The sequence below is a fragment of the Neltuma alba genome, unplaced genomic scaffold (assembly GCF_004799145.2).
Source record: "Neltuma alba isolate B1F8T4 unplaced genomic scaffold, ASM479914v2 tig00012097_pilon, whole genome shotgun sequence".
Classification (NCBI taxonomy): Eukaryota; Viridiplantae; Streptophyta; class Magnoliopsida; order Fabales; family Fabaceae; genus Neltuma; species Neltuma alba.
Genome location: NW_021636654.1, coordinates 665,517 through 683,086, shown reverse-complemented (window position 1 = coordinate 683,086; position 17,570 = coordinate 665,517). Strand labels below are relative to the sequence as shown.

Sequence of the window (17,570 nt, the reverse complement as noted above, 5' to 3'; positions counted from 1 at the left end):
GAGTCGAGTCAGGTGGGGCATTGGCGACCCGTACACCCAATTCCAATCCAAATCATTATCAATAACATATCTGGGATTCTCTCCCTCTCTCTCTCTCTCTCTCTCTCTCTCTCTCACACTCCAGTTACAAGACTTCCCCTTGTCGAAGCCACCTATTCTTTCCCATTCTCTTACCGCTGCCACCTCACTTGTTGATCTTTCCCTGCTTTTTCTCCAAAAAAAAAAAATCAGGTTTTCCTTCTTCCCTTTTTCTATTCTGATTTCTGCATTCCTCTTCTCCTTTTCCCCAAATCTATTACCTGTTTTGTAAGCTTTCTCTCCTTCCTACTGCTTCAAATCAAACTATTCAGACCTTAATTGGCTCTTGTCTGCCCCACTGCTTCTTGTTGTCATGGAATTCTGCGATACTTGTTCAGCTGAAGTTAGTTTTTTTTTTTTTATCCCCTGATTCCAGGCTTCACTTGTCATATTAATTCTTCCCTTGAAGCTAAAAGCTCGTGGCTTTGAAACAATAAAATGGGGAACTGCATGGCTCGGGTGAGAATGCTTGGTCATTTTAATCAGAGTCTCGATAATTGTGCTCATTCTATGTTTTAAGGCACGAGTCACATGCTATAAATTGTCATCTCCAGTGAATCGCATCTTCCTACCGAATATGTTGAAAAATAATCTCCGTAGCTGCAAAGTCTCTTAACACTGAGACTGAGCTTGCATGTAGCCCCAGATGGACAATTTGTTCGACTATATTTAACTTTAGTTTTCAATTACTGGGGTTCATGAAAATAGCGTTATGAAGCCCTTCTGTTTTGATAGCCTTTCGCTGTGCCTTTTCTCTTTCTGTCAGTAGATTTTTAGTGCCTTAACCACAGTCCAAGGTGATCTCTTACAATCTTCAGCCTGCCTATGTAAATTGCATCGTAAGTAATAAGCGTCAGGTGTATTAGAATGGGGGAGTAAAAGAGCGAGAATGGAGAAATGGTTGCAACCAAATGTAACAACAAATAGGATCCAGGCGAGAGTAGGCAACGGGTTATTATTATAGGCCATGCTCGATTAATGGAAGGAAGTTTCTTGTTGTAAATAGTGATATTAGTGATGGAGTCAGGTTCTAGTTTCTTCCTCTACAGATGATGCTAGAAAAGCGAAGAAGGTAAAAACTAAATTGCTATATTTTCCAGACGCATGGAAACTATTGTGTTTCACACTGAATGCAACTCCTACATCGGGTATAAGTGATGCTCTTCACTTTCCCATGACAGGTATCTGGTCCGATGATATTGTTATCTAAATAATAATGATCAGTTGGACATAACTCGTGATGATAGGTAGGTGCTTGGTAATTGTGAGAAAGGGACCTAAATGATGCGGAGTATTTTAACTCTAATGTGGATTTCTGCTCCTGTCAACCTAGTAGCCTCACTATTCCTGACCTTTTGTTTTCTCCTCGCTACTGGCTTCCAAAATGGAAAAAGCGAAGAGAGTTTATGTGTCTGCTTTCTCCTTAATGGTTTCAACATTCATAATGTATTTGGTCTACATCATTTACTGGCAAATTATGAAAGAGAAGTTTCGTGTTTTTGTTTGTAGCCTTCATCCAAGGATGGCAATTCTGATCACCACGTGGACTTTGCTGCTGGGAATGTACAACTTATTACTTCCAGAGAATCTTGGGATCAGAAGATGGAAGAAGCAAGAAAGGATGGCAAAGTTGTAAGATTTTCATCTTGCATGGTTTGGGAGTACATCAATACTCATTAGTTAGCACCATTTTGTTTCATTCTTTGGCTTAACCATTAAGTATTTTACCATCCATGTTATTTCATATTATTAATAAATATGTTGTTTTTCACTGCAAAACCTTCCTAAACACTAATCCTTATAGCATATTTAAGGTTATATTTATAGTATTTGCAACATTTAGGACACTCAACAAAAATACATATTTATTAGTATGCTATATTTTTTTGACCTTGATTACATGCTGAATAGAATATTCTACATACTCTATTTTTCAGAACCCAGTACTGTCTCATATTTTGACTGTCATCAAGCTTGCTGTTTAACAACTACATCATATCCGATCTATCTTAGTTCCCTTTTATTTCTTGCATAGGAGGGTCTTAGTTCTTTTTGGTAGCGCCTATCCGAACATTTTGTGTGTCCTATTCAGAATCATATATGGTATTTTCCCCTAGCCATTTAATGAAACAAAAAATTTAAAGGCTTTTTCATGTTATTGGAAGATACCAATGTAAGCTGATATTTTCAACATTGGCCGGGGTAGATCCTCTACTAGATTCTTTTTTGGGTCTGCAGGAAAACTTGTGTCACAATTCAAACTGAAGTTGTATGTTCAACAGGTGATTGCAAACTTCAGTGCATCGTGGTGTGGCCCTTGTAGGGTGATTGCACCTTATTTCTGCGAGTTATCAGAGAAATATCCATCAATTATGTTCTTAATAATTGATGTCGATGAACTCACTGTAAGTAGGGAAGCTGTAAACGTTATCATTTCATGCCATGAACTTGTTATTATAGTTTAATATTGAAGCACACATTTTTAACTAGTACTCTTTAGTCCTCCTTGAACGTGGATGATGAAGGGTATCAAATTCCTCCGACTTCAGTTAGTGATGAAGAATTCGTCGTTTAGAAAATATATTAATCAATTCAGTAACTTACGCACTACGCACATGCATACGTCAAATCAAGGGTGAAATTTTATTTGATGATAATGGGTTTTCTCTTTGTTGGGTGTTATTGAGGACTAACTCAGCTCTAAAACATCAACCGTTAAGGGAGTCCATACATTGTTTTATTATAATCTTTAAGATATCCCTTACGACAAAGCTCTTTAGGTTTGAGAATGTGAACATAGCTTAGGCCCAACATACCTAAAACTCAAACCTAGTACTCGTATTAATCAACAGAATAAAGATAGCAGAGATTATCAGTACTTATGAGTAGTTTTTTTTAATGATCTTTCGAAGTCATGGGGAACGTACAACGGTTTTGTATGTTTCAGGACTTCAGCACTTCCTGGGATATCAAAGCCACCCCAACTTTCTTCTTTCTCAGAGATGGGAAACAGATTGACAGACTGGTAGGAGCCAACAAGCCTGAGCTGCTGAAGAAAATTGTTGCCATTAGTGATTCAATAGTTCAGTATCAATAAGGGCTTGTTTCCAATGGCAAGAAGCTATGGGTTTCTCCCTAATCAATGCTGTCTACCGTTCTTGTTTTGCATTCTCGATGTAAGTATTGGGTTTCGCAATGATGTCATTCATTTAAATTATTGGCGTCACTATGACAATATGTTCAAGCGAGTCTGTTCTAAAAATATTAAAAGGTGTTGTTCAAATGTTTCCAAGCATTTGTTTGATCTTTTCATACGAGAAGCTAGAGGATGAAGCTGTACAATTCGGATCGGTCCGATCATTTACATTTTTATTTACACAGGTGAATAATGCATAAAGGGTATTCGTGGAGAAATAGGATAGGAGAATAAATTTAAAAAAAGAAACAGAAGTATATGTTCCACACAGTATTTTGTATTGTTTCACCAATGCATGAACGTATAAATGCAAAAGATTCAAGTTAAAAATTTTGTTTGGTCATCCCAATCTTATTTGCTTCGATAAAAATAATAATAATAATAAAGATGACAACAAATTACATCATACCCGACATTTCTGTGCAGTGCAGGGTAAACGCGACTGATCCCGAGGTGTTTGGCAAATAGGCATATGCTTCATGTGTCATAAAATGTCAAATTGATAAAAAGTTAACACTATTTATAAAATGTTATTTCTGTCCAGTCTTACGTTACAAAATGTGTCTTATATTTAGAACCTGATGAGTATCATTTATAAATTAAGAACAATGCAGTTTATTTTTCATATTTCATATGATATATATACATAGTTCCAAAAAAAGTAGGTGTCAAAATCAGAAGATGGAAGCGGTGACAAGCAAGAACTTACATACAGCTTAATTAAGGAACGACAGGCAACAAGAACCGCGGACGATACTTCCAAAGTAAAGTTGTTAACTTTAGAGGCAGCCCCTATTTCTTTATTACTGTTCATTGGGTGCATCTCGGACAATTGATACGGAAGCTTCACAATCACAAAAGACATTTCCCCATATGCTTACCTGAGAATTCAGATCCACCTCTTGCTTTCTTCTTCTTCTTCTACTTTTCTTTCTCATCAACTCAAAACCAACCTCCCCACAAGCTCTTCCCATACAAGACATGGGTTCACATATTAATCGGTACACACACGGACTCATGTGGTCCTAACTTTTTCCCCCTAATGGAGGGCAAATCTTAATTGTTAACAGAGACATCGCAACTAATACTGCTTGTATTAACTCTTAGCAATAACAAGTCTATCTGTTCCTGAATTACAAAGTCTGATTTTGGGGAACACAATCAATCCAACGTATCTTAGCAGTCACAAGTTTGCAGCTTTACTCCTACCCTTCATCTCTCTATTTAATTTTCCTTTGCAATGGAAGAGAAGGCAATTTAAAGCTTTTCTTTCTTCGCTTTAAAGCTTGAATATTAGAAACATGATCTCTGCTTGCACACTACTCTTCTGAGGACAATTTCATATATCTATATAATGTGGATCAAAAGGGTATGGACAACCTGGCTCGATGATCAGCTCTATGGATCCCCAGAAGAAATTTGGATTATCACGCACTGTTTCTTTCATCCTTTTTTTAATTCTTACTAAGGATCTAAGTTGCTCCGCATTTGGTGGCAGTGGACAAGACGAAACGGGAGCCATTGAGGAAGAGTATGAGGCAGCCCACAATCAGATAGCTGATACTATCTCAACTTATGTGTGAGCATCACGAAAATTTTCTTTTTCTTAATTATTTTTAGCGTTTTTTTTTTCCAATTTCGTTGAAATTATACGAATTTTGCTTCTATTTTCAAAACTTAAAAGCAAAAGTAGTTACACAACTTGTTGTTGAGTCCCCCCCCCCAAAAAAAAATTGTGGAGAAGTATGTATATTGACTAACCTGTTCACATCAGCAGTGAAATAGAGGACATGGAAGAAGAAGAAGGGGAGATGGTACAGAAGAAAGGAAACCAGTTTGTGGTGAATGATCAGCCATTTTACGTGAATGGGTTTAACACATACTGGCTGATGGTGTTTGCAGCAGATGAATCCACCAGAGGAAAAGTCAGTGAAGTGTTCAAACAAGCAGCCTCAGTGGGCATGACTGTCTGTAGGACTTGGGCCTTCAATGATGGCCAATGGAGAGCCCTTCAGAAATCCCCATCAGTTTATGATGAAGAAGTCTTCAAGGTTCTGTTTCCTTGTTATCCCCCGTTATTCTCACAGATTTCCTGCTTACTTCACTACTTCATCAAATGATTTTAATTATCGTTTGACAGGCCTTAGACTTTGTGGTCAGCGAAGCAAGGAAATACAAAATAAGGCTCATCTTGTCATTGACTAATAACTGGGAGGCGTATGGTGGCAAAGCACAATATGTGAAATGGGGCAAAGCTGCTGGCCTTAACTTGACCTCTGATGATGACTTCTTCTCACATCCAACTCTTAGAAGCTACTACAAGGCTCATGTCAAGGCAAGTTTCTCAGATGCACAACAGCTCACAACAGTTCTTTCAGACTATTTTGTCTGAGGCTTTTCTCTCTCTCTCTCTCTCTTTTTTTTTTTCATGGTTTCATGTTGTAGATGGTGTTGAATAGAGTTAATACATTCACAAACATCACCTACAAGAATGACCCCACAATTTTTGCTTGGGAACTCATGAATGAGCCTCGATGCACCTCAGATCCTACAGGCGATAAATTACAGGTTCTATCTCTCAAGTACTTCTTTAGTTCATGTTCATATTCAGTTCTTTTTCAAGTGTTTAGTACTCCTCCAGTCTTTATGCAAAGTCTAATTAGCTAATTTGAGTAGATTAAAGATGTTAGTTAAATTAGTTAATATAATTATTTTTTTCTAGAACATCCTAAGCATCTTCTTTAATTCCCTCCCTCCTTCCCTCTCCTACTTAATTATTGTTAAGGGAATATCAATAGGGTTAGTTTGAGAAAAAAATTGATAAACTTGTAAAATAGGTTTTACATATAAGACCAATATCAACTTCCTAATTAGGTCCTATATTAAAGACCAAAGGAGTACATTGTTATTTTATAGTACCTCTGGTTTTTTGTGTAAGAGCTAAATAACTAATTTGTGAATATTAAGAAAATTAGTTAAGTTAATTATTTGTAATGAATGAGTGTTGTTTTTCCTAAAGTATCCTTATTAGTTACATGCATTACAATAAAAACTATTTAACACGTGTAATTACCATGGGCATTATTTTGAAAAAAAAGAATAAATATTAAAAATAAAATATATTAGGGTTTTATATTTATGACCAAATTGAATCTCCAATTAGCTCTTATATTTAGAAGCAAAGGTATTATATCTTAATATCTTTGGATCAATGGCGACATCATGATAGCATTGGAAAGACATCCTAAGATCTCCCGTACTGAACTGAGCTGTGTCTATTTTAGGATTGGATACAAGACATGGCAGTGTATGTGAAGAGCATTGATCCAAAGCACCTGGTGGAGATTGGATTAGAGGGATTTTATGGCCCTTCAACTCCGCAGAGAGTTCAGTTCAATCCAAACACATATGCTCAGCAAGTTGGAACAGATTTCATCAGAAACCACCAAGTTCTTGGTGTTGACTTCGCTTCTGTTCACGTGTATCCAGACTCTTGGTAACTACATTAAACACTATAATTTTTACTTGTAAAGTTCCAAGTAAATAACCACGGAAAGTTTAATCACAATGTCTGATACACGTCCTCGCATAAAGGTTCTTGGGCTGAACTCTGACGCTGTGTAAATTGTCAAGAATCACTTCAACTAGAAAGCCCAAGCTTTACGACAAAAACCAACAAATACTCTTGTTAGATTCTCTAATCCCACTCTAATATGTGGAGTCTCGAACACTTGTACTATTCATTCTGCTTTGTTGTCACTATTATTGTATTTTTTTTACATGACATCTCTAATGAAGAAATATTGTCCTGGATGAAGGATTTCTCAAGCAATTTCTGATAAGCATCTCCCATTTGTGACATCTTGGATGGAAGCCCACATAGAGGATGCTGAAAAGTATCTCGGAATGCCTGTGGTTTTTGCTGAGTTTGGAGTGTCTGCAAAAGATCCTGGCTACAATTCAACATACAGAGACACCCTTATAAACACAGTGTATAAGGCAATCTTAAACTCCACAAAGAAGGGAGGAAGTGGAGCCGGAAGCCTGCTATGGCAGGTGTTTCCCGATGGAACAGATTATATGGATGATGGGTATGCAATTGTGCTTTCAAAGTCTGCTTCCACCTCAAGCATTATATCCCTTCAATCCACAAGGTTGGCCCTGTTCAACTCCAGGTGTTCTTGGAAATGCCACTGGGGCTGTAAGAAGAAAAAAGAACTGGAAAAAATAATTGATCATGATGAGCTCTGAAACAATATCCGTCAAGCTTCCAATTCATAGACATGTTTGTCTCATGGTCAGCGTCACTTTGAAAAATGAAACGGATAAAATATCAGGATATACTGTATCATTCTGCATGCAGCAATGTGAAAATTGTATTGGCTTTGTATGTTGGGACATTCTGGTTGTGTTACGTTGCTCGTTTATTTTCATCTAGTTTTACAGTAAAGTGGCATTGCAGGTGAGGAGAACAGTATGGAAAATGACCACTAATGTTCGTGATAAAGGCGTAACCAAAAACAGCACAAACCTAGTATTGTTTGTTCTTGACATTTCAACTAGCCGCAATGAGAAAAATAACTAAATATATGGACAAGAAAATATTTTTTTTATTTTCTTTAACTTTTTATTTGCACCCAAAAAAACAAACGTTTTATATCATGAGGATTCGATAGTGAATTTTAAGTAACAAATTTGTAAAATCCTATCAAGTTGTGTTTATGACTATAAGTTTTAACTAATAAATTTTCAATAAAAATGCAAGAATTACTGATTACATTGTGTTGAATCAATTTAGTAATTTAACTTGATGGCATAAAAATTTAATAATTCAACACACCAAGGCTAGTCAATCAATCATTACATGTCATATTTATGGGTTTTGAGGAAAAAATGAATATAAAGCGTGAAAAATAAATCCCATTAAGCCTAAAATATTCAGAAATCCAGCGTAATGGACGCATGCTATATAACAAGCAAAAACTATCCTGTGTTTTTTTCCCCTTTTGTTTTTATAGACAGGCCCTTTTGATTTATAAAAGAAGAATAAAGAAATGAAGGAATAAAGAATGTCACCCAAAAAAAAAAAAAAGAAGAAATAAAGGAATAAAGAAAGCCGTAGCCGTTAGCGCCTGTCTGGTTTTAAATTCAAAACCTGTTGCCACTCCTCACATATGTATAGAGCGTATGAGCTCGCGAAAAGGAAACCAATAAAGGAAAAAGGCCTAATAGAAGAAGAAGAAGAAGCTGCGAGATGCAAACATCGCAAATGGTCGAGACTCCCGTGACCAGAGGTCCCACGTTGCGACCCAGATCTGGTCGGACTCCGCTTCAGCCCAAGAACTCCCCCGCCAATCCCATCCTCGATCCTGTCACGCCCCCCAAATCCAAGCAAAAACCGATCGAAATCTCTGTGATGAAGTTGGATTCCAACAAGGAGAATCTTGATCCCACGAAGCTGGAACCGCTGGATGCGTCGCTAGCTGAGGAACTCAGTGCGATCAAGAAGAAGCTGGAAAGGCTGAGATCCGACAAAGAGAGGACCGAGAAGATGTTGAATGAGAGGGATTCAGTGCTGGATGGTTATCTGAAGGAGATGGAACTGAGAGGGCAATTTCAGAAGTGCCTTGAGATGGAGGTTGATCGGTTGTTCCGACTGAAGGAGCTCAAGTCTCGCTGTATGGTGCGTATACTAGTTCAACTATAGCAATAAAATTTGGTTTCAATTTCATTGATAGTGCTATGACTTATGGCTTCTGTTTTCTCTGTTAATTGAAACAGAGAGTTTCTCCAATTAAGTCTTTGAGAGAAAAGGAGCAAGGAAAGACGATTAGCGATTCGCCGTCGGAGGTGAAGACACAGGATATGGTAGAGTCGGGGGAGGAATATGAGTCGCGAAGTCCAGGATCATCATCATCCCGAGTTGATATGCAGAAAACCTGATCATGATTCTTGCACTTCCGTGAATGAGCTTAAGGTTAAAACAGGGTGTGGGGAAGTTTCGATTCAATACATAATAACTCGTTATGAATGAGTATACATTTTCCACTCCTATGTTTCACTTACAATCAATTGTACTGCTAGCAAGAGATGAAAGAAGGAGGGGATGAGAGATGTTTGACCACATTATTTCTATATAAAGAATATGGCTTTTCTATTAAAATCTCTCTAGGAATATCTCATTCCAAGTCTGCCCAGATTATGTGTAAATGTCATGAGAGGTGCTGGTCAAAAAAAAAAAAAAAGTCATAAGACGCATAAAAATAATCAAGATGAGAAGGTGTGTTTTAGTACGCACAAAGCAGACTGGAGAGAGAAGCAGGAGAACAACGCTGTTCACACTTGTGATGAAGCCAGCATTGTTGGTTTCGAAGACCAAGAAATGAAATGGTCAGCTTTCTATTTAATTGGGCTTTGACGAAGGCTGCTCACTATTGTGAAACTTGAGTGCAAGCAATTTTCTTGAGTGAAAACTGAGATTCATTCATAAAGTATCAAACAATACATATCAAACAATACAAATACATATCAAGCAATACATACAAAAAAAGAGTCTTTAAATCATCTAGCCCAGCACAAATATAACCCAGAATGATTCTTACTAATTCGACAGCAGCTGGTGGAACGTTGATGAGTTTGCAACTATATCCATAGATCCAATGATTATGGTTGTTTCTAATAACACCATCACAACCACTCCGACCATTTTCAGGAACTGACGCATTGACCTCCACCTTAACAGCACCGAAAAGAATATTCTGAATGATTCCTTCATCAGCATGAATAGGAGTAAGGATTCTGCTCAGTAAATCTCGGTGTGCATTGAGGTTTTCTGCAGTGTCAATATTACCAAACAGTTTATTACAGTTGGTGCCCCAGATATCCCAGCATATCTATCTAAACAGAATAATCTATTGAACTTTCTGAGTATGATTCTGACCTACTTCATTCTTCGAGTTCCATTTAACCCACTTTACACCTTGAAATGTGCACACACTTCGATCTAGCTTAGTTGTGTTTTGGCACAAAAATTATAATAATAACTGATATAGGAGAAAACTCTACTGATTGATTCATTGATTTTGGGGTTGCTTGCAGAGATTCATGTGTAGTATCCAATAATAGTAATGTGATGGAGCTTGCAACAGCCATCGAATGAAATCTCTGCTCTGCGATAAATCATTACTGATAAAATGTTCCCTTCACTCCTCAGTCTGTATCAGCCAGCTTGGTTCTCCATTGTCAAGTGGGAACAAAAGTCGTCACTCAGCTCCATTGGACCAGTAATTGATCATATTTCTGGTTCGTGAACTGAAAATAACTGGCAGGAATGGAATTTAACGGAATAAAATATTTATTTTTAATTCCTCTGCATCAAGTTAACTATTGTGCTTGCTTTCCTGCTCAGATGCCTCTTCTTCACTTTTTGCTGTACCACGAATCAATCCTATCTCCCTCCTCAGCCGTTCTTCAACTAGTGTAACAGCAGTATATATTTACATAATATAACCAGTTCAAATATTCATTCCCGTTGCTTCCAACTCTATTCAAATATTATTTCCAGCCTAATGCAATTAATTCAGTTCTCCAAAGAATTCACTCTAAATTAACCACTTCTAACTACTCTAATATTTAAATGGGTCAAATCCCATTGAAAATAATATGGTTCTTGCTTCTTCTCCTTCTTGTTTTCAGAAAATAATATGTAACCAGCTTGTGATCCTCATGTCCTCATTATTTTACAAAGCATGACCCTTGGTGAGTCTGAAGGGTGGCTGACGAGTTGTCTATCCAGAGGAGAAATATTTAATTTAGCAACTATATAGCCATATAGTTTATATATATGTGGGTTGGTCCTCATATAATTTAAAAAGTTTTAAACCCATCCCTACACTTTGCATTTGATATATACGGGTTGGTCACTAGGTTGATGATATATAGCGGATGAAGTGGCCAATGATTGCTGATACAGTGATACATGTGCTTCCATGTTCTGCTCTCTCCCCTGTTCTTGCTTCAGGCGGCAGATGATGAGGATGCCCCCAACAATGGCTTCAAGCGACTCAATATCTATGTGGCATATACGCAGGGCCCACGTCATTCACTACGCCCTCTTGCATGCCATGTCATCATCACCACCAAGTCCGGTATATTTTCATGATCCGGAGATGCAAGTCTGTAAGTTGGTTTTTTATTCTTCTAAAAGTAATTCCAGAAGATTAAGAATTAAGGTGGTGTTTGATTTTTCTGGAAGTATTTTTTCATACAAATTGACATAAAACTTGTCTTACGTGCTTATTTTATATATTATAAAATTATTTTTTAAATTGTAATTTGATTTTTACTTAAACATCACATGTTTGGGTGAGAAGAATCAGAATACGATGAAAAAACTGACACCCCCTTGAATACGTTGGACACGTGGACTGGAGAATAGGAAGATGATGGCGTCATCTGTTTGAAGAGTGAAAATCAGATGGTTCGATGGAGTACATGGCAGCCACTTGAGTGGGCTACATCATTGTTATCATAGGCCTGCCATGCACTGCATCCTTCCCCTTGGCATCCTTATCCACGCCGTGGACCCGCACTATTTCTTTTTATTTTTTTCTCCTTCTTGACGACTTGATGGAGTACAACTGTAGTCTGTAGAAGGAGGAGCCTCACTTCCGAGAATATTTTAAGGAAAAATTGTAAATAAAGACTTTTTAATATGTAAAATTATGATTTGGAACTCTAAATTTAAAAATTAATAAATAAGGATCCGGTCCCATTTTTGTAAATATGAAATTGTGATGAAATGTTTGAAATGTCACTTGACCAAATGACAATTTAATTATGGGAAATGACAAGTTCACTTTTACGAATGATAACTTCAGCTGACTAAATCACAACTTAGCTGAGGGTATACCAAATAACTAGTTGATAATAGAAAATGATAAGTTCACTTTAACAAATAACAATTTCAGTAGATCAAATTACAATTTGGTTTAAAGGCATTTTAGATATTTTACCCATATTTTATATTTGCCAAAATAAAACCCGGTTCTTATTTGATATTTTTCAAATTTAGAATCCAAATCACAATTTTATACATTGAAAGGTCTTTATTTGTAATTTTCTCATACTTCAATTTACCTCCCTTATAAATAAAAAAACAACAGCATAATTATCATTTATCAATTATTAGTTAAATTACGGGTATATCATATTACTCCTCCGGTCCTTAATTATCATTTACTCCCTCCGTTCCTTATTATAAGAGACATTTGATGCTTATGTCATGTTCCTATATATAAGAGACACTTAAAAGTTGTCTCTACTTTTTTGTGTTGATTTCCTATTTTACCCATATTTATTGTCTCCAACTCACACTCTCTCTCCCTCTCACTTCTCTTTCTTTCAATAATTTAATTATTCTCTCTCATGCTCTCTCTCCTTATTAATGAGGGCATTTTTGGAAAAAAAAATTATATTGATTGTTCTTAACTAATTTTAACTGCTTTTTTGATCAACGTAATTCGGTTATTCGTCTCTTATAATAAGGAACGGAGGGAGTATCAATTAGGGAGTATAATGCACGTTGCCTTCTGCTCCAAGGGGGATGACGTTAGCTCGCTAACGTAAGCACCATGACTTCACTAGGCCGTCCTCAGCACAAACCCAAGTGGCAAAGCCTCATTCGTTGGTGCCCAAAACGTAAAGCTGAGGCGCGTGTGGGAGTGTTGGCTTCTTAAATATGTGGAACTTTCTTAGTGAGGTTCCTTCACCCCGACGGGGAAGTTAGAAAAGAATCCTCACATAAAAACACGCCTTCTCTCCGTCTGCCCCTGCCTGGCCCTCCCTCCCCCTCACTCATACGCACAGACACACACAGAAACAAAGAAATGGAGAATCTTCCTTCTGATCGTAAGAAGGCAATCCAGGAACTGGAGAGGGGCCGTGAGTTGGCCACCCGGCTTCGCCAGCTCGTTCTCACCTCCGGCGGCGAAGGAGATGCCGATCGAACGACGCCGTTTGCCCGAGATCTTGTGGATAAGGTGGTGACCTCCTTTTCCAACACCCTTTTGCTCTTGAATCTCTCCTCTCTCGATTCCCAGATGCAACAATATTCTTCTTGTTTGCTTCCTGCTAAATCTGACGACTCTGAAGATAGTTGCAAGAGCACTTCCGCCGTCAAGGAACGAAGAGGCTCTTATAAGAGAAGGTATGTGCTGCATCGGATTTTCTCATCTCAGTTATTGATCTTCCTCTGGTTGCAGATTAGGGACGATTAATGGCACAAGTGCTGTTGGTTTCGTTCAGTTTTTGAAATGAATCGACTAGCTTGCTCACGATTCCCGTTTTTGGCTTCCAGGAGAACATCACAGACATCGGAGATAGACTCCGAAGCTCCGATTGATGATGGCTATGCGTGGAGAAAGTATGGTCAAAAGAATATAATGAATGCCGCATACCCAAGGTAAATAGTTTCATTTACCAAGCTATGATTCCCAACATGTTCCAACTCCGCAGGACTTAGTTTGTCGATTCTATTTTTCATGATCATGTATCCGTTCTGTTTTTGAAGGAAACGGTGATTCTCGATCCTGAAAGAAAGATTGAAGATTCTCTTTTCTCTAATCATTAATATTAATTTTGAAATGTTCATCTATGATTTGACTTGATGGGTGATTGGTGGACATATTTCCAACGTCATACATATAATTTCTGGTACAATTGTCACGCACGCTTCCAATTTCGAACATCATATTGTTGGTGTTATATGTCAGATCACAAATCCTGTTCTTAAAGAGAACCAACCTTGTCATAGATTTCAGACTTCTGAACCAAACTTGAACCACGTTGATGCAGGAACTACTTCAGGTGCAGTCACAGGTTTGACCAGGGATGCCAAGCAACCAAACAGGTGCAGAGAATTCAAGAGAAGCCTGAGCTGCACAGGACAACCTACTATGGCCAGCACACCTGCAACAGAAACTCGTTGGAGAACGAGATCATTTTGGACGCTAATTCTCCTTCTCACCCTTCCATATTAATCAGTTTTGACAATAACCTCCCCACGGAACAACCCTTCTTCTCCTCATCACCTCTTCCCATGACCAAAACAGAGTGTAAGGAAGAGATTCCCTCATCTTCGTCGGAGGAGTACCTGGTCTCCCCTGAATCAGACCATAAGGATCCCGTTTCTGATATGTTGTACAGTGATCTTGTCTTTGAGCCCTTCGATTTTTGATGGCTGAGTTATCTTTTTGGTCTGTAAAGTTGGTTTTAATTCGTGAGGGTAGTTGTATCTGTAAGGATCGAGCCTGAGCTTCTTCAGACAAAGCTCTGAGCTTCGAAATGTAAATTACAATTTGTACTCGCTTTTGGTTTTTGACTTGTTGAGTGCAATAAGAATTGTTCAATCATTTCAGATGTGCTTCAGATTTAAACTTTATCTCGTTTGAGGAAAACACCTTCAGCGCAACAAAGCAGAGCAAACTGCAGAGTAAAATGAGACTGATATAACGTGATGAAGAATCCTCCAAGATTTTCAACTAGTTCTTTATATGGCTGGGAAAAAATTAATAATAAGCAGCTTCATCCTGTTGAGAAAATTTGACCGAACAACGTTTTTGAAAGATGGAATTCTGCACATAATGGATGAAATAGCAGTGGCTGTAGTTGAGGGTGAGGCAGCTATGGACCCCCGGATCACTGGCCGTCTTGTTTCTATTAATAATAAATAACAATAATGCCATGAAGTAATTCCCTCTCCAAAAGACAGGTACTGGGATAGAGAGATGTGAAGAATGCTTGAGGTAGGAAGTGAAGGGAAATGGGAGACGGCCTAATGAAATGATACATGACAGAAAAGGACGGAACAGAAGGGAAAAGCCGAAAAGGACGGCGAAGTGTGAGGTCATAGGACGAAATGGATTCCTGTGAGAGAAGCAGCCAAGCCGAGGTTTGAAGTGGGTGGTGGGCTCATCCGTCTCCCGAAACAAACAAGCATTTGCCTGCCTCCCACCACGCAAGTCCCTTCACAGTTCACACTTCACACAGCCTTCATCCGCATCTGCTTTGAAATTTCTCCTTTCAGACACAACATGCTCATGTCATACTTCTTTATAAAGATAATTTTATGTTAAATTAATGACGTTACTGATAACTAGACATTAATCACTTTTTATAAAATATCAAATTTGTCCTTCATAAAAATCACTTTTTATAATGTAATTTATATTAATAAATAAATCTTATACTCTTCTGCTCTTACTCTTGTTTACAAGATAGAGAAAAAATATTTTTTGTTCTATTTATAGGCTACTAAATAAATTTTTTTGTATAGATATACAATTTTATCCTTTTATTATATTGATTTTGTTTATATGAAGTATAATGTATATTAAATGTGAATAAATTTAGAAAATTATTAAATTTTAAATAGAAGGTAATAAAATTTAATATTTTTTAATTTGTATAACACATGTTAGAAATAATTCATAAGTAATATTAAAAGAGTGTTAATTAACAACCGGAGATGGTAAATGAAAGTTTTTCCGGAAAAGACATCTTTTCGCCGCCTCAAGATCTTAGCCGGACCACATCAAGATTTTGTCCCTCTTGTTAAACTCTTTGATAGATTTAATAAGTATTAAATATTTTTTTTACGTATGCTAATATTTAATGAGGATAGTGAAAGAATAGAAATCCACATACTTAAAATTTAGTGCAGTTAATATGAGTGATATTCAAAATCACTCAAATTTTATGACAAATTTAATATTTAAACTATTTTTATGGGTTTATATGAATTGGTTAATACTACTTCTGGTCTTTAATATAAAACTTTATTTGATTTTTATTTTGATCCTAAATATAAGATCACAATCTATTTTGTCTCTCATATTTACATAATTTTTTCCAGGATAGTTCTTCTAATAATTGTAGTTTTAACCAACACATTTAATTGGTTTATTACACATATTTTAGGAAAGACAACACATATTTATTATAAATAACTAACTTAACTTCTTTTTTTAATCTTCTCAAATTAATGAACTAGTTCTTATAATGAGGACTGGAAGTGGTAGTAAATAGAAACTGAGAAAAAGTATAGACAGGCCTACAATAATTTTTCCAAAATTTTATTATCTGAAAATTTTAAAGTAAGTGGTACTCTAACTTTTGAAGATACTTTCCATTAATTATTCAGGATATATATGTATATATTCTTTAATCATGTCAGAGGCGTTCATGGCCAGAAATTTGGGTACTAATGGAGAATCGATTGAGTGGGGTGGTCTTCTGTTTTACGAACCAATCCTAAATATAAGAATTAATTGATTAGTTTGAAAATATTAAAAAAATAATTAAATTAATTATTTGTAATAAATAAGTGTTGTTTTTTTAAATATTTTTTTACTAATCAAGTATATTAATTAGAACTATTATTGTTAGAAAAACTGTCTTTAAAAAAAATAAATAAATATGAGAGATAAGATAGAATGGAATCTTATGTAGAATCAAAATAAAAATTAAATAAAATTTTATATTAAAAATAAGAAGTATTGTCTACTAAAAGAACAGAGGTGCACATCGGGACGGTCGAACTCCATCATTATCCTGTAACGTGGGTGTTTTGATTCCCGAGACAAAGGATAATGTCATGCTTAAGAGCTTTAATCAAGAGGACAAAAACGTGGCTTTAGAAATAAAAGACAAAGAAAACCTTGTTTTTGTAATGTTTGAGCATCCATTGGGGATTGAGAAAGGAAGGATGATGAAATGCACACGGAGAACTGGCATGAAGTAAGAAAAAGATGGTACAATTTTATTTCTAAGTCATTTTTTTATTTTTTAATTTAATTTATTTAATATATATTTATTTTTAATTAAATTACAATTCAAGTTAATAAATAAAGGGTAAAATAATGTTACTCTGATATTTAATATAAATGTATTGACAATTTTTTTAATTTTATCCTTATTAAATTTTTTTCTCTCCCTCTTTATATTTAAAATCATTCTCATATATTTTTATTCTTTTTCTCTTTCGAATAAGAATTAAATAAGAGTAAACTTAAAAAATAAGTATTAAATACTCCTCCGATCCTTAATGTAAGACCCATTTAACTAATTTGATTAGATTAAGGAAGTTAGGTAAGTTAGTTAATTATAAGAAAAGTGACACATTTTTCCTAAAACACCATAATCATCTCTTTTAATACCTCCTCTCCCTCTTCTATTTGATTATGGTTGAGGGAGTATCTATAGGGATAATTTAGAGAAAATTGATAAATATGATAAA

General features: G+C 36.2%; 4 protein-coding genes and 1 long non-coding RNA gene across 8 annotated transcripts; 4 read left to right on the top strand and 1 right to left on the bottom strand.

The window, feature by feature from the left end:
* The first annotated feature begins 100 nt into the window (after positions 1-100).
* LOC114722560 (probable WRKY transcription factor 70) lies at positions 101-14,709 on the top strand. Its single transcript, XM_028908622.1, has 4 exons — positions 101-118; positions 13,159-13,481; positions 13,632-13,736; positions 14,129-14,709. Exons 2-4 carry the CDS (start codon positions 13,162-13,164, stop codon positions 14,508-14,510), a joined length of 807 nt encoding a protein of 268 aa, XP_028764455.1. The 5' UTR covers positions 101-118; positions 13,159-13,161; the 3' UTR covers positions 14,511-14,709.
* LOC114722563 (thioredoxin H-type-like) lies at positions 128-3,432 on the top strand. Its single transcript, XM_028908624.1, has 5 exons — positions 128-231; positions 455-537; positions 1,588-1,710; positions 2,361-2,483; positions 3,026-3,432. Exons 2-5 carry the CDS (start codon positions 517-519, stop codon positions 3,173-3,175), a joined length of 417 nt encoding a protein of 138 aa, XP_028764457.1. The 5' UTR covers positions 128-231; positions 455-516; the 3' UTR covers positions 3,176-3,432.
* On the bottom strand, positions 3,055-4,227 carry LOC114722564 (uncharacterized). 2 transcript variants are annotated; one of them, XR_003738165.1, is made up of 3 exons: positions 3,984-4,227; positions 3,684-3,749; positions 3,055-3,124 (listed from the first exon to the last, which is right to left on the bottom strand). It is a non-coding gene; the product is annotated as an uncharacterized LOC114722564 (long non-coding RNA). The 2 variants fall into 2 exon arrangements; XR_003738166.1 differs by having other exon boundaries at positions 3,071-3,127.
* On the top strand, positions 4,228-7,724 carry LOC114722559 (mannan endo-1,4-beta-mannosidase 6). Of its 3 annotated transcripts, none has more exons than XM_028908620.1 (7): positions 4,228-4,275; positions 4,773-4,853; positions 5,049-5,325; positions 5,415-5,609; positions 5,720-5,842; positions 6,559-6,770; positions 7,093-7,724. In XM_028908620.1, the coding sequence occupies exons 1-7, from the start codon at positions 4,256-4,258 to the stop codon at positions 7,523-7,525; spliced, it is 1,341 nt and encodes a 446-aa protein (XP_028764453.1). In that variant the 5' UTR covers positions 4,228-4,255; the 3' UTR covers positions 7,526-7,724. The 3 variants fall into 3 exon arrangements, with proteins under 3 accessions (XP_028764453.1, XP_028764454.1, XP_028764452.1); XM_028908621.1 differs by lacking the exon at positions 4,228-4,275 and adding an exon at positions 4,513-4,643; XM_028908619.1 differs by lacking the exon at positions 4,228-4,275 and having other exon boundaries at positions 4,651-4,853.
* Positions 8,481-9,441, top strand: LOC114722561 (high mobility group B protein 6). The gene is made up of 2 exons (XM_028908623.1): positions 8,481-8,957; positions 9,056-9,441. The coding sequence occupies exons 1-2, from the start codon at positions 8,529-8,531 to the stop codon at positions 9,215-9,217; spliced, it is 591 nt and encodes a 196-aa protein (XP_028764456.1). The 5' UTR covers positions 8,481-8,528; the 3' UTR covers positions 9,218-9,441.
* Positions 14,710-17,570: the final 2,861 nt, after the last annotated feature.